This window comes from Amaranthus tricolor, chromosome 10, assembly GCF_026212465.1.
Source record: "Amaranthus tricolor cultivar Red isolate AtriRed21 chromosome 10, ASM2621246v1, whole genome shotgun sequence".
Taxonomy (NCBI): Eukaryota; Viridiplantae; Streptophyta; class Magnoliopsida; order Caryophyllales; family Amaranthaceae; genus Amaranthus; species Amaranthus tricolor.
The window spans coordinates 3,928,825-3,946,353 of NC_080056.1; the positions used below are offsets into that span (position 1 = coordinate 3,928,825).

At 36.9% G+C, this 17,529-nt stretch overlaps 2 protein-coding genes across 2 annotated transcripts; one reads left to right on the plus strand and one right to left on the minus strand.

Moving 5' to 3' along the window:
• Positions 1–2,299: 2,299 nt before the first annotated feature.
• On the plus strand, positions 2,300–5,259 carry LOC130825929 (uncharacterized). Its single transcript, XM_057691382.1, has 2 exons — positions 2,300–2,988; positions 4,684–5,259. Exons 1-2 carry the CDS (start codon positions 2,497–2,499, stop codon positions 5,164–5,166), a joined length of 975 nt encoding a protein of 324 aa, XP_057547365.1. The 5' UTR covers positions 2,300–2,496; the 3' UTR covers positions 5,167–5,259.
• A 679-nt stretch (positions 5,260–5,938) lies between these two features.
• LOC130825931 (probable acylpyruvase FAHD1, mitochondrial) lies at positions 5,939–17,159 on the minus strand. The gene is made up of 7 exons (XM_057691383.1): positions 16,957–17,159; positions 16,712–16,877; positions 8,139–8,191; positions 7,846–7,908; positions 7,705–7,755; positions 7,518–7,635; positions 5,939–6,449 (listed from the first exon to the last, which is right to left on the minus strand). Exons 1-7 carry the CDS (start codon positions 17,047–17,049, stop codon positions 6,334–6,336), a joined length of 660 nt encoding a protein of 219 aa, XP_057547366.1. The 5' UTR covers positions 17,050–17,159; the 3' UTR covers positions 5,939–6,333.
• Between the last annotated feature and the right edge of the window lie 370 nt (positions 17,160–17,529).

Here is a 17,529-nt window from a genome sequence, read left to right on the forward strand (position 1 = left end):
TTCTCTCCCTCTCCAGTTCCTACCTATAAACGAGACTCATTGAGATGATGATGATGATGATGATTTTAATGAAAAACATGTGAATTTCAAGTCGATAGCATAGACTGCGCTGAGACGAGGCAAACCCAACCTATTCTTCCTCTGGCTTATCTCTTGATAGCCTAATATGTACACATGATATTCAGATTGCTGACTTCCAGTTCATCTTAATAGATAGGTATTTTCAACCTTTTATCTGGGTTTTTCATTTGCAATGAAGATAAAGATTCACAATTCTTTAACAGCTCGTTTGGTAATCAGTTTAAATGGTTGAAATGAGAATAATTACATGATCATTAAACTTGTTAAGAGATAATTCTATCAAAATTACACTAATTTTCCATTGACATTTTCACTATTTAGTACTGATTATCAAATGTATTGTAATTGTACTAGAACAAAATGGCTTATCAATCAAGGTGCACTTTAACACATGTAGCTGCATATGGTGTTTGCAGCCACGAATCAAACGAAAAGGTCTCCTTATCATTATACATCAGATCCCCCACAAAAAAAACCTTGGTCAAGAGTAGGGTTGTTCAATGGATTGGGCTCTCATTTTGAGTTCTTAATCCGTTTCTAGAAAGGCTTTGTAAGGGCCAGGTCGAAAATGGACCGGGTCAGGAGCTACTTCAATTGCAATGTAGTGCTGATGTACTTGTACCTATAAACTTAGGTATCACCACAATCCTACGAATTCCATACTCCACCCTCAAAAATTTTTAATTATATTATTCTATGTTTTCCTAACCTTCTTTTTTACTCTAGGTTTGAGTGCTGGCCCAAAAAATGAGAAAACTAAATGAGATAAAACTTATTTTTCAGTTCTTTCTCCGATTCTTAATTAATTTTCACAATTTTATCTATATTATCAATTTAATTTTATTTATTCTAAATCAAGAATTTGAATATGCCAAGATATTCTAGGAGTAACACTGTGGACATTTGACCTTTACATCTTACAAGCTGAAAGACTACTTAATGTCTTTAAAATAATGAAATGTGTGTTTTTATTTTTTTTTTAATGTTAAGATATGGAGTACTAAATATTGTACAAATGTTCTCATGTTCTATCAACTCTTTCCTAGAATTATGACTTTAATTAATCTTATATTTATAATAGTTATTGGTTATTATAACTATTGTAGTATTCATAAAGTTAAACCAATTATATAGAAGTAATATTTTTTTTCTTAAGGATATGCTTTTCTTTAGTCGGTCTCATTAAATTTATCTTTTTTTTTTTTTTTTTTTTTTTTTTTTTATCTTTTGGTAGTATTTAACCAAGTTTTTCTTAATTCTTATCTATATATTTAATTTATCCTTTTATCTTATCCACATATTTCTCTCACTATTCTGTAATATTTTTTTTGTCTCATTTTTCTCACTTATTTTCTATCCTCCGACAATATAATTTATCTTTTATCACCACCGCTTCATCATAGACCTTTGTTTCTTGAATACCACATGAAGAAAGACTCTTGATACAAGTCGTCAAGGCTAGATTTTTCCATCGCAAGGTCATGTTGACAATTCGCCTATACATGACTTCTAGCAATATGCATTTATATGATATTGTCCGCTTAAGATCAAGCCCGCATGAATTTATTTCTGAGTACCTTATCAGTGGATCTCATATTAATTTAGAGTTTGATCACTTTTATGCTTACCAAATACCAACTCTTTTATTTTTTAAATGTGAGACTTGTATTGAACACTCAATAGCAGTAAAAAAATACTCGAATATAAAAAGTAAGTCTTCTAACTAAATCAAAATATATTTTTATCTCATTTTCATAATTACATAACAATAACCAAATAGGTAGTTAATTAATCTAAGACACAAAAGATAATCACTTAGTCATATCACTAATACACCGGCCACCGAACACTTGAATTTTTCAAGCAATTGGGCATCGAGTAGGTATTTGTGAAATCATCCGATTTAAATTATTATGTATTTGTATTTGCTATTTTCTCTCTTCAATTGGATGGGATTTGAAAATTTGAAAAAATAATCTTATTTTAATAAAAAATTTCAAAATAAATTTTAAGGAATTTTAATTTTCATAATAAGCATTTTGATGTCAAAGCTGATATTTTGTTCGCTAAAATTAATAGCGAATAAATAAATTGATAAAAAAAAGTCAAAACCAATTGTTTCATGTTAGTTTGTTACTAACAATGAAAAAAAACACACAATATCAAAACGTTTGAAAGACAATAAAAACAAATATTAGCCCGCTGGTATCAACAACCAATAAGCACGTGATATATTTTTGGTCCTTATAAATGATATGATACTGTTGTTTTTCTATTAACTATTAATAACAGTGAACAAAGTCATGTTATTTTTTTCTCTTATTCGCTGTTGATGCTTAACCTCTTACATAAAACCCAAATACTAGTATTTAACTATTTCTATTTCAAAGCTCACCCAACACCTAGAGAGCAAAAATGGGTTCAAATGAACCGGAGATGAATAGCATAAAGCACCGCACAATCCAAGTAAACGGCATAAAAATGCACATAGCAGAGAAAGGAGAGGAGGGGGCCCCAGTAGTATTGTTCATCCATGGTTTTCCAGAACTATGGTACTCCTGGCGACACCAGATCCTAGCCCTCTCAGCCCTTGGTTATCGTGCTGTCGCACCTGATATGAGAGGTTATGGTGATACCGAAGCCCCACCCGACCCGTCTAGCTATACTTACTTCCATATTGTTGGGGATTTGGTGGGCTTGATTGATGAGTTGGGGGCCCATCAAGTATTTGTAGTGGGCCATGATTGGGGAGCCGTGATTGCTTGGTGGCTGTGTGTGTTTAGACCGGATAAAGTTAAGGCGTTGGTGAATCTAAGTGTGGCTTTTATGCCTCGGAATCCTAATGAGTCTGTGTTGGAAATGCTTAAAGCTGCATATGGTGATGATCTATATATTTGTCGTTTTCAGGTAATTTATGCATGTACTAATCACACGTTCACACAATAAACTCTCCTTTCAATTTACTTGCAATGTTTGCTTTTTCATGCAATCTAATGCACTAATATAATTTTTAATATCTCTAATTATATATAATACAAAATTATGAAAATTTGATATTAATAATCTTTGCAATGAGACGAATCAAACAAGATCGCACTTAACTATGTTTTAACTTATAGATTAAAAACTAATGACAAAATAAAAATGATGAATGAATAGTTTCATTTTATCAAACGTTGTAACTAATATGGAACGGAGGAAGTATTTTGCATTTGAGATGTTTATGGGTCGAATTTGTTGGAAAATACTTGTTAATATTAAATTGTGCACTTGCATATAATATTTGATGAGTAATTCTCCTAATATCATATGATTTTGGGAAAGAATAAACCTCATCAAGGTGCCCTATGGGTATATCCACACGAGTAGGCCCACTGGGTGATTATGTGACGAATTGTCACGACCTAACACGGCATTAACCGACAGTTTCCGATCAACTGGAAACAAAAAAAAAATCAATCTTCCACAGATTAAAAAACAAGTTGTGGGTTTGAAAAGAATGATATTCTTGCTGAATTAAATAAATAGGATCAAATGTGAGGGTAAGCGTTGGAAATATAATTCATGTGATCCTACATCGAAAAATTATAGAGTGGTTGACTAACATATACGGCCTATTTGGTAGGTGGTAATAAACGGCGGTAATGGAAATGAAAACTAGTATAATTTTGGTTGAAAAATCTCTTGGCTACCTTGATGGCTATGCTTGACAACCTTCAATCATCTCATTTTCTACAAAAAATTCATTCTAATATATTATCATTGAGAGATGTCGTATTAGATGGTAATGAAAATTTGTAAATAAAAATTTTTTTTGTGATCAAAGTTTCATTACCATGGGATTGACATAGAACTTTTGTTGAAATTTTACACTATAAGTTATTCCCATTATCACTATTTAGTACCATTAACTAGACGGACCGATAAGGTTGATGAGCTACTCCTTTCATAATCAATTGGTTTTAGGATGAAACCTCATTAAGTTTGTGTGCAGTTAACTCTTGTCTTATGTGGATCTTTTATATAAACGACGCTCGAATTTATCAAGGTCTAATCAAAGCTGGATCTGTATCCATCAAATTTTAGTGGACCTATATATGGATTCATACCCTTTAGGTTTATATAATTAGAATTCAGATCTACACCCACCGGGTATAAGGTCCTAAATCAATTCTAAATGGGTTATAATTTGATTATTCATAGTTAAATGTTTTTTTTTAAAATGAATCTAAAAGTTGTATATAGGTCAATATTAAGACCATATACACATTGAAATAGGTTTATAATGAATTTAATATTAGTTTTGGGTTTGATCTAGAGTTGGATTGATGGATCAAGGACATGTCTAATGAATCACGGTCATAAATGGGTGCGAAAAGAGGTCTTGGTCGAGTTTCACTTTAAACCCAATTATTTTCTTGCCTCCAGAATCCAGATACAAATCCTAAAATTAGGGGTAGGTCTAATAGGATCTTGGGGACCCATCTCTAATTAGGATCAACAATATTTCATTTTGCTCGTCTATTTTTAGATCGTAGAGTCGTAAAATCATGGATCGGAATCGGAATTATGATAACCCTAATTTAACGTTTTTGAAAATAGGAAGCTGGAGAAATGGAAGGCGAGATTGAAGAAGCAGGTGGTGAAGCTATGAAAGTGTTCAGGCTATTTACAAGACCGGATGATCCAGGACCTATAATCATACCTAAGGGAAAAGCATTCGAAGAACTTCCTCCTTATCCTGATTGGTTGTCGAACGATGATGCAGCTTACTACAATCACAATTTCGCAAAATCAGGTTTTACTGGTGGCTTGAATTACTACCGTGCTCTTACGTTAAATTGGGAGCTAACGGCGCCATGGACCGGAGCTCAAGTTAACGTACCTGTGAAGTTTGTTGTGGGAGACTTGGACTTGGCTTATCATGTGCCTGGAGTTAAAGATTATGTTCATCAAGGAGGAATGAAGAAGGATGTTCCAAACTTACATGAAGTTGTTGTTCTTCCAGGAGTTGGCCATTTTCTGCACCAAGAGAAATCTGATGTTGTCACCAAACATATCTATGACTTCATCCAGAAATTTTAAGGTTTTTTTTTTTTTTTAATTTTTTTTATTTTTTATAATTTAATCTGAGTTCTACAATAAAGCAATGTGAGAATTATTGTGATAAAGGCGATTATTGGTGCGGATTTTAATGAAAAACATTATTTTCATGTTAGTTATGTTGTAACCGGTGCGACTTCAAGTCGATAGCATCAACTGGCATCACTGAGTGACTAAGAAAGGAGACGAGGCAAACCCAACAACATTCTTCCTCTGTGGCTTATCTCGGCTATGATACATTGCGCAACCATAATCTAACCTTCTCTAACCGCAAAATTATGTTTAAATAGCAAATTAGGAGTTAAAAGAAATGAAGGGATGGAGAAGGGAAAGGAAGGGGAGGGTAAGGAAGGAGAGTATATCTTGTTTGTTTAGAAGCAAAGGGAAAGAAAAAGAAAGTAAACCGAATGTTTTCCCTTCAAATCTTTCAACTTTAGCAAAGTGTATTCTTAATAAAATTTAATATTTTCCCTCAAATTCCTCTCCTCTCTTTTTGTTATCCAAATAAAGGATCCTCCATCCTTTCAAATCTCTTTTCTTTCTTTCTTTCCATCCAAACACAGTGTAAAAGAATGTATAAACGAAGGCAGAATGAAGAAGGAATGCCACTCTTGAAGGACGATGTGGTTATAGTTGAAGAACTAGCTTGTAACCCACTGGAGGAGAAGCCGGAAGTGGTTGCTACGGCCTTTAACCGGGAAATTCCTGCAACTATAAATAGGAATGGCCATAATTGATCATAAACAATGAGAAATTTGAAAATCTACCCTTATATTGGATGTGTTGTAGATCTCGATTTAACTTGCTCCAGAATAACTAGTACATTAGATCTGAGAAACTCTCAGTTGCATAATTCTTTATTGCTTTGTAGTATATCTCGGTAAATAGTAACTTAACTGAAAACACTCAACAGGATAAAAATTAGCTCCCGATCAGCTAGTAGAATGTCTGAGTCGACTTCTTGCTCAACGAAGAATTAACAGGATAAAAATTAGCTCCCGATCAGCTAATAGAATTTCTGAGTCGACTTCTTGCTCAACGAAGAATTAACAGGATAAAAATTAGCTCCCGATCAGCTAATAGAATGTCTGAGTCGACTTCTTGCTCAACAAAGAATTAAAATATAATCAGAAGATCTCCATAACTCGGTCAGTTGGTAACTGGAGCACTCCGTTTTTCAACATTAAAATTAACGTCTATGAGGCCTGTTATACCAGCAGTTATTTTTTCACCTGGTTTGACTGGACCAACACCTTCCGGGGTGCCTGCACGATATAGTCATGTAAACCAAATTGAAACAATTTTTAGGAAAATTTAAGCAAATAATTTTAATGGTTAGTGAACAAAGCACCCCAAGGGAATCAAGGAAAAATAAAGTTAAGAGATAGAGTTATATGATGTTTTGTAGCTATTTTTTAGGGATTAGTGTCTTTGATCTCCTTTTCTAAAAAGTTTCTCTTCTTTGTTTTCAGACTTTTGAAGGTTGGTGCTGTAATGGAATAAATTTGAGGCTATTACAAGGTTATGGGACTTTGTCCCACATCGGTTGTATGGGCAACTAATGTAGGATTTATAGTGCAAATGGCTCTCTCACCTACTAGGCTAGTCTTTTGGGTGAATTCTCTTGTTTATTCTATAACGATGGTATCGAAGCCGATTCTAAAAGGTGGCTTACGGAATGGTGACCTGGTTTAAGCCAGTCATGATCCACGTAGCCGTGACCAACGAGGATCCAACTCGGAGTGGTGGTCTAGGTAAAACCAACCCTGACCAACGAGAACGTTGGAACTTATGGGGGTTCAATTGTATTGGAATGGATTTGAGGCCATTACAAGGTTATGGGATTTTATCCCACATCAGTCACATGGGCAACTAATGTGGGATTTATAGAGTAAATGAGCTATATCTCACCTACTAGACTAGTCTTTTGGGTGAGCTCTCTTGTTTATTCTAAAATGGGTATCTGGGCCACCACCCACTAAAGATGAAGGGAGGGTAGATTAACGAAAAACTCAACAAATATTAATACTACTTTGCCCCCTTGAGTTTGTTATGATCCCCATTTTTGTCCGTCCCATTTACTTTGCTATATTTCTTTTTCTGAAAATAATCCCAACCACTTTCTTTAATTCTCATCCTCACATTTCTTATCTTTTTAATCATCCACAAACTACTCTTAACATTTGTGTCAATCCCTTGAATAGCAATCTCAAAGAGGTAAAGGAGTAATTTATAACTGTTGTGATAAAAGAAGGCTGTGAAGGTCAATTCCTCTAATCATGGCAACCAGACATCTGAATATCTTCTAAGAGAAACTACACTATGACAATTACCTGTAAGGATCACATCTCCTTCTAAAAGAGTGATGAAGGAGCTTATATGGCTGATGAGGTACGGAATTGAGAACATCATATCTTTCGTTGATCCCTTCTGCTTTGTTTCTCCATTAACCTGTCATGCAAGTGGTTTAGATTCTTATCAGATTATCATAACTATAACAAAATAGGTTGATGAACCCACCTTTAGCCAAAGCTCCAAGTTGTGAGGATCAGGCACAGCAGATTTAGGAATCTGTAGAATATTGGCAAACCAAGAATTTATGAAATTTTATTGGAGTGGAGTGGAATTACATGAATAGTACATAGTCCCAATCATATTTACCATTTCACTGATCGGAGTAAAGGTGTCCTGTCCTTTAGCCAGTAGCCATGGAAGGCCCGCAGCCTGATAGATTATCAAAGAAATATATTTAAGATATGTTAGGGAATCGTAAATCTGTTAAACTTTTTCCATACAATCCAAGATGTTGTGTATTAGACAATTCTGCGTATCAAGTAGCTAAGTGCTGATTATCTAAGAATTGGAAAACTTTCTTCGTATATTTTGTGCCTAAACTATGAGCTGTAGGGGCTAGTAGAAGAAATACAAGTCAAAGGCAAGCATGAGCATTTCACCTTAATTGATGCTTGGAGTTCCCTTGCTGTCATATCAATTCCCAAAGCATAACCTGGAAATCAACACTAGTGTATTAAATTTACTTCAAAAACAAGAACAAGCATTGTGCTAGATATCATACTATATAGAAGAGCTCAGGGGAAAGCAGTAAAATTTGTTGAACAGATCAAATATACTTGTATAATATAGAAATCCTGAAGTAAAATCCTCACCAAACATAATTGAAAAACTCGATGCATTCTTGAACCATTAGTCAAAAGCAGGGTAGAGAATATTATCCTAAACCATAATCTGAGTCTATCAGTAGATTTAGGGTGGTTGGAGAATATCATGATTCGATTAGAGTATAAGTTAGAAGAAAGCACCTAGAGCTAGAGGAACATACAGATATGATTTCACAATATTGCACATAATCAAGGTAAAGGTCGAGATTTATAGGTCGGACTAGTGATTGGTTTCCCCGTCCACCATAATGACATGGGTTGGATTCTCACCACACTTACAACAAGATCAAATCTCCTTCCCCTGTTTCGAGTGGAGAATTATCCTTACCTCGAAATCAAAAAAAGGTGGAGGTCAAGCCTATTGATTATTCTACCACCTTCAAAGACATATAGTGATACAGATCTAAGTCGTCGTTGATACATTAAATCGGGGACATGAGGGTACAATCTACAACCCTGGAAACTTCAAGGCTCAATCTTACCTTGCCACAAATATGAATTTTTTTTCCAGATGTTAATCACTCAACATTATGTCAAACATAGATGTATCCCACAACAACAATGTCAAAATTTCAATCCCAAAAGATTAGAATCGACTACGTGAACCAATCAGAGCCGTTCCTAACCATAGGCAAGGTAGGCATTTGCCTAGGGCGTAGAGTTAGAAAGGACCCTAAAATTAGAAAATGGTAGTTAATAAAGTAACACTTATAAATTTACAATTTGTGAGTAGTTCTTTATCATCTAAGAATTATATGACATGTCTACATTTTTTAATGTTAATTATAATATAGGGTTCGTATTTGTTATTTTTCCAAACACCCATTTAAGTTCAGATTCGACCCTTCATAGAGAGAACTCGTTTCTTTTAGATTGCCTAGGGACCATATAACGCCAAGAATGGCACTGGAACCAATATATCAATTCCAATGATCATCCATATATGTATCCCAAATACCAAGCAATAATTCATGATGTTAATCAACCCACATCAATAAACCTCAAGTACGTCAATAACCAAATAAGTGCAAAATTCTAAAAACGTCAAGATCGAATCAACCATGCTATTATATATTTTTATACTATTATAATCTAAACTACGTGTTTTCTGGTTTAACACTGAGTTTTGGGGTTTCAATTATTTCTTTGTTAATTGTTATTCAATTGTAATGGTGATAATATATATATATATATATATATATATATATATATATATGAGTTTCGAATAACTGTTCCTAAATAACTGCTGTATTAAATAACTGCTATACATGTAACTGCAATACATAATCTAACACTCCCCCTCAAGTTGAGTCGTAGGGTCACCAACACCCAACTTGCATAAAACTTCTTCAAAGAACTGAGCTCCGACTGCCTTTGTAAGAATGTCTGCTAGCTGATCTTTTGATTTTACATGTGGAAGCTTGATTACTTGGGCTTCTATTTCTCTTTTATGAAATGTCTGTCGACTTCTACATGTTTTGTGCGATCATGTTGAACTGGGTTTTCTGAAATGTTGATAGTCGCTTGATTATCACAGTACAGCTCACAACTCCTTGTAGGGGTGAATCCCAGTTCAGTTAGTAACTTTCTCAGCCATAGGACTTCTGTGATTCCCTTGGCTACACCTCTAAATTCAGCTTCTGCACTGGACATAGCAACCACCTTTTGTTTCTTGCTCCTCCATGTGACTAGATTTCCTCCCACTAGAGTAAAGTAGCCTAACGTTGACTTCCTGTCATCTCTATCACCTGCCCAGTCTGCATCTGTATATGCCACAAGATCAAGGTGACCATTTTTTTGATATAACCCTTTCCAGGGCATCCTTTGAGGTACCTGAGAATTCTATGAACTGCGTCCATATGCTGAACCTGTGGTCTGTGCATGAATCGACTGACTACTCCTACTGCATACGCAATAGCAGGCCTTGTGTGAGCTAAGTAGATTAATTTCCCTACCATGCGTTGATACTGCATCCGATCAGCCAATTTTCCTCTTTCAATCATCTGTAGTCCATGGTTCATCATCATTGGTGTCTCAATGGGCTTGCAGCCCAGCATCCCTGTTTCAGTTAACAGTTCTAATACATACTTCCTCTGGGATATCAAAATTCCTTTGTTTGACCTGAGAACTTCAATCCCTAGAAAGTATTTCAGTCTACCAAGGTCTTTCATCTCAAATTCTCGGAATAATTTTTTCTTTTAGATTTACTATTTCCTCAATGTCATCCCCGGTAATGATCATGTCATCGACATAAATTATCAAACATGTTATTCTCCTTCCTCTTTGTCTTAGAAACAAGGTGTGATTCGAATTACTTTGCCTGTAACCGAATCTCTTCATCGCAGAGGTGAATCTTCCGAACCATGCTCTAGGAGACTGTTTCAACCCATACAAAGCCTTCCTCAATCTGCACCCCTCATTTTCTGAGAACCCTGATGTAAGCCCTGGTGGAGCTTCCATGTACACTTCCTTCTGTAACTCCCCATGAAGAAAGGCATTTTTAACGTCAAACTGATGAAGGGGCCAATCTAAGTTTGCTGCAATAGTGAACATAACTCGAATTGTATCAAGTTTAGCAACTGGAGAGAAGGTTTCTAAATAATCAACTTCATACGTTTGAGTTTTGCAACAAGTCGATCTTTGTATCTTTCAATCGTGCCATCTGATTTGTATTTGACTGTGAACACCCATTTACATCCGACGACTTTCATTTTATTCGGTAAGGTGCATTTTTCCCATGTGTCATTCCTCTTGAGAGCATTAATCTCTTCCTCCATAGCTTTTCTCCAGTGAGCAGAAGTTAGGGCTTCTTCGACTGTGGTTGGGCTTTTGGTTGTATCTAGGGTTGCCTTAAATGCCAAGGTACTCTGTGACAAATTTCCTGTGCCAGACTTCTCAATGGGATATCTCGAACGTTTTGCTTCATACTCAGGATCATATCTTCTTGGAGGAACTCCTCGAGTGGAACGAGGAGGTAACATATATGATGTACTATCAACAATTTGACTGTCATGATTCCCTGTTTCAACTGTATCTGTGACGACTTCCTCATTCAAAGTATCAACAATCACATTATCATTGTTAGTGTCTTCTGGAACAATATTATCAGGATTTGTATGACTCGCCTGATGATCAGACAGGATTGGTAGCGGCAGAGGAGTGGACAAAACGTCTTGGTGAGGTGACTCTGTAGCATTGTTTACTTGATCTTTTGGGTCTAGGTTGGACAACCACGGACTAACTAACCATCTGAGATCGTCATTATGCTTCTCCCTGTCTGAGCATCCAACCCCCTTCAAATAAGATATGACCCGAGCGATTTAATCCCTTCCCCATTAGCTGTTTTAATACTTCATCTTATTTTGAAGGGGGTTGGATCTTTGGTTGTGGTGCTACCGATACAATGTCATATGACCCGAGCGATTTTTTGACTCATGACACTCCTATGAAAGACATCATTAAAACAGCTAATGGGGAAGGGATTAAAGTGAGCGGAGCTGGAACTATTTCTTTCACAAAAAATCTCACTTTAAGAAATTGTTTATTTGTCCCTAAAATGTCACATAAATTATTGTCAGTGAGCCAACTTACTAGAGATTTTGATTGTACTGTTCTCATGAAACCCGGAGGTTGTGTTGTGCAGGATGCTCAGACAGGGAAAATTATTGGGCATGGTATTGAGAGAGGTAGACTATACTACTTGGAAGAGGAGACTCAAAAAGGCAAAGCAGTTCTTGTTCGCGGGTCAGAGGAAAGACAACTATGGACTTGGCATCGACGTTTGGGACATTCATCAGTAGGGTATCTAGAAAAACTTTTTCCTAATTTTATAGGGCTAAAAACTGAGTTTATGTGTGAAACTTGTATTCTTGCGAGGAGTCATAAACACTCGTATTCTAATAGTTTGAATAAAGCTGATATGCCTTTTATTCTGCTTCATTCTGATGTGTGGGGTCCTGCTCCCGTCGTAGGATTACATGGTTTTTCATACTTTGTTACATTTATTGATGATTGTACCCGAATGAGTTGGATTTACTTCCTTAGACAGAAATCTGAAGTGTTTCATGTGTTTGTTGAATTCTATAATATGATCTGTACCCAATTCCAAACCCAACCTGATAATGGTAGAGAATACATTAACTCTAACATGCAACAATTCTATAAGCAAAAAGGCCTTATACATCAGACCTCTTGTCCTAATACACCCCAACAAAATGGAGTGGCAGAACGGAAAAATCGCACACTTCTTGAGATGACCCGTTCTATTATGCTTAATTCCCATGCTCCCACTCATCTTTGGCCTGAAGCCATCGCCACTGCCAACTACCTTACCAATAGACTTCCCACAAAGAGCCTTCAATACCACACACCCTTAGCCACCCTCCAAACCCATTTTTCTGTACCTTCCTCGCATACTCTACATCCTCGTATATTTGGGTGCATAGTCATCGTTCACTGTCCAGCTAGGGTACGACACAAACTTGAACCAAGAGCAATCAAATGTGTTCTTATTGGATATGGTAGGAATCAGAAGGGTTATCGGTGTTATGATCCCTTAACTAGAAAAGTCTATACCACCATGGATTGCGAGTTCATCGAGAATGAATACTACTACCACCATCTTCGATGTCAGGGAGAGAAGCATAATGACGATCTCAGATGGTTAGTTAGTCCGTGGTTGTCCAACCTAGACCCAAAAGATCAAGTAGACAATGCTACAGAGTCACCTCACCAAGACGTTTTGTCCACTCCTCTGCCGCTACCAATCCTGTCTGATCATCAGGTGAGTCATACAAATCCTGATAATATTGTTCCAGAAGACACTAACAATGATAATGTGATTGTTGATACTTTGAATGAGGAAGTCGTCACAGATACAGTTGAAACAGGGAATCATGACAGTCAAAATGTTGATAGTGCATCATATATGTTACCTCCTCGTTCCACTCGAGGAGTTCCTCCAAGAAGATATGATCCTGAGTATGAAGCAAAACGTTCGAGATATCCCATTGAGAAATCTGGCACAGGAAATTTGTCACAGAGCCTTGGCATTTAAGGCAACGCTAGATACAACCAAAAGCCCAACCACAGTCGAAGAAGCCCTAACTTCCGCTCACTGGAGAAAAGCTATGGAGGAAGAGATTAACGCTCTCAAGAGGAATGGCACATGGGAAAAATGCACCTTACTGAATAAAATGAAAGTCGTCGGATGTAAATGGGTGTTCACAATCAAATACAAATCAGATGGCACGGTTGAAAGATACAAAGCTCGACTCATGGCAAAACTCAAACGTATGGAGTTGATTATTTAGAAACCTTCTCTCCAGTTGCTAAACTTGATACAATTCGAGTTATGTTCACTATTGCAGCAAACTTAGATTGGCCCCTTCATCAGTTTGACGTCAAAAATGCCTTTCTTCATGGGGAGTTACAGAAGGAAGTGTAAATGGAAGCTCCACCAGGGCTAACATCAGGGTTCTCAGAAAATGAGGGGTGCAGATTGAGGAAGGCTTTGTATGGGTTGAAACAGTCTCCTAGAGCATGGTTCGGAAGATTCACCTCTGCGATGAAGAGATTCGGTTACAGGCAAAGTAATTCGAATCACACCTTGTTTCTAAGACAAAGAGGAAGGAGAATAACATGTTTGATAATTTATGTCGATGACATGATCATTACCGGGGATGACATTGAGGAAATAGTAAATCTAAAAGAAAAAATTATTCCGAGAATTTGAGATGAAAGACCTTGGTAGACTGAAATACTTTCTAGGGATTGAAGTTCTCAGATCAAACAAAGGAATTTTGATATCCCAGAGGAAGTATGTATTAGACCTGTTAACTGAAACAGGGATGTTGGGCTGCAAGCCCATTGAGACACCAATGATGATGAACCATGGACTACAGATGATTGAAGGAGGAAAATTGGCTGATCGGATGCAGTATCAACGCATGGTAGGGAAATTAATCTACTTAGCTCACACAAGGCCTGCTATTGCGTATGCAGTAGGAGTAGTCAGTCGATTCATGCACAGACCACAGGTTCAGCATATGGACGCAGTTCATAGAATTCTCAGGTACCTCAAAGGATGCTCTGGAAAGAGAGTCTTATATCAAAAAAATGGTCACCTTGATCTTGTGGCATATACAGATGCAGACTGGGCAGGTGATAGAGATGACAGGAAGTCAACGTTAGGCTACTTTACTCTAGTGGGAGGAAATCTAGTCACATGGAGGAGCAAGAAACAAAAGGTGGTTGCTATGTCCAGTGCAGAAGCTGAATTCAGAGGTGTAGCCAAGGGAATCACAGAAGTCCTATGACTGAGAAAGTTACTAACTGAACTGGGATTCACCCCTACAAGGAGTTGTGAGCTGTACTGTGATAATCAAGCGACTATCAACATTTCAGAAAACCCAGTTCAACATGATCGCACAAAACATGTAGAAGTCGACAGACATTTCATAAAAGAGAAATTAGAAGCCCAAGTAATCAAGCTTCCACATGTAAAATCAAAAGATCAGCTAGCAGACATTCTTACAAAGGCAGTTGGAGCTCAGTTCTTTGAAGAAGTTTTATGCAAGTTGGGTGTTGGTGACCCTACGACCCAACTTGAGGGGGAGTGTTAGATTATGTATTGCAGTTACATGTATAGCAGTTATTTAATACAGCAGTTATTTAGGAACAGTTATTCGAAACTCATATATATATATTATCACCATTACAATTGAATAACAATTAACAAAGAAATAATTGAAACCCCAAAACTCATTGTTAAACCAGAAATTAACAAACCAAAATTACACACGTGACCCCCTTCCCCATTTAAAGGGCTGAGGGTGCCTCTCTGCCTCACCCACTCCCCTTAACCCTACTATATTTGTGCCGTTTGAGAGGGAGAGAGAGTCTCCTTTTCTTCTCTTGGTACCTTCTCCTTCTCTGCTCTTGATACCTGTCACGTTCATGGCTTCTTCTCCTTGTTTCTCCCCTTCCTCCATGGATACAGGTCCTTCTGTACTCCATCCCACTGCTGCTTTTCCGGTCCGGTTTTGATCGAAAAATTGTGCCAGTTTTCTTTCCCCCTTTTTCTTTATATCCGGCCACCACTCCGGGTAACCTAAGAGTTTAAAGCACTCATTTCTTGTATGTCTTGTACCGCCACAGTGGGTACATTTTAGGTGAGTTTTATCATCTTCCCGCCGGTAAGGTCTTCCTTTGGCCGCAAAAACTCCACCGGTGCCCGGTGATTCCAGATCTGATGAGGGCTCCGTATTTATGATTCCACGCCTCATTATTTCTCTCCTTATACTCGCATAAGCCTCCTCCACTGTAGGGAGTGGGTCTAGGAGAAGGAGATCTCTTCTATCCTTGTCAAATGTTTCATTGATTCCCGCTAAGAACTGGTACAATCGATTTTGTTGGATTAATTGATTATAGATGATGATTTCGCCTGGATCTTTCATAGGGTTTGGTTGTCTCCTGTCAATTTCCTTCCATAGCACGAGTAGCTTGCTGTAATATGTTTCGATTGTGTTTGTTCCTTGTTGGATTTTGTTGGTTTTGACTGTTAAATCGAATATTTGCAGGCCGTCTCTCCCATTACTGTAAAGTATCTCAATCCCTTGCCACAAATTTTTGCCTGTTGGGAAATCAAGATACTGATTCACTGGGTCAGAATCTATATTCTCCCAAATCCATGAGATAACAATCGAGTCGCTTCTAATCCATTGGTTGTACGTTGGGTCATTTGTGGATGGTGGGTCGTCGATGATGTGATTGAGACGATCTCGTCCACTAATAGCTAGGTGCATCAGCCTGGACCATTTTGTGTAATTCTGCTTTGTTAATTTCTCTGAAATTTAGAGGGTATGGGTGCTGGTCACGGTTTCGGTGGGCGGTTTGTTGGAGTTTAACTGTTTGAACAGTTGCAACAACTGTCCCATTGTGACCGGTTAGTCTAGTGCTATGACAGTTCTTGATTCATCTTCCATTTCTGGGCTTTAGGTAGGTTAATCGGTATATGATGAAGCTGCAAATACGATTCAGAATCGTTGCCGCTCAGATACCATGTATTCTGGTTTAACACTGAGTTTTGGGGTTTCAATTATTTCTTTGTTAATTGTTATTCAATTGTAATGGTGATAATATATATACATGAGTTTCGAATAACTGTTCCTAAATAACTGCCATATTAACTGCTGTACAAAATAAAAAACTGCTATACATGTAACTGCAATACATAATCTAACACTACGCATCAATCTCCAACTCACTAACACCATAAAAATCAAGCAAGTATTTTAATAGAAGCCATACTAATAACTGCAAACAAATCCCCCAAAAAAAACAAAAACCTGCAATATAATCCATGGCAGAAGATTGAGGGACATCCCGAGCTTTCTTGGCAATAACGACAGCAAGTTCAGCCTCATAATGGAGGTGATCCATTGAAGCGGGGATTTGAATAGTGCCGCCATTAGCAAGATACGATGAAGTTGGCTTCATAAAAAGAACAGGTTCCTGATCACAGATAGAAAAAAGAAGATTAGTATAGTAGAGCAGAGAAAGAGAAGAAGAGAGAGAAAGAGTAAGGAAGAACCTTGGGAATGGGGTTTCCGAGCTCTTTGGCATGGTTAGCATAGTTACGACCAACACAGATGATCTTCGTCCCCAATTCTATCAATTTCGACATTTTTTTGGGTGAATTATGCCGTCTTCCCTTCTTTTGGCCAACAACCTTGATCTTTTTTGGACGTTAATTAGAGTAACTCTACTAATAGGTTAGAGTCTAGGTCCTGCCCAAGTCGCCACAAATATTATATTTTCTTGGCGAAATTAAAATTTGATTCACATTGATACCTCCTCAAACACACCATATGACTAAAAATAAGAAAAAAAATATTTTATTAATAAATATTTCAGTTTTATTTATGTATGAAATAATTGTAAAATAAAATTTGGATTAGATTGAGGTTATATTTGAAATAGCATAATTTGTATCTAATGATCTCATCAAATTCATCTTGCTCTTGGTAAAACGTTTGCTAGAAAGGGAATTAATATATGTTGTCATTATTATAATAACATTGTCACATTTTAGGCTTTGTATCATGGCCAAAATAATGGTTAAATGAATTTCAATAATGGTCTATGCACTTTATGACTTAAATGT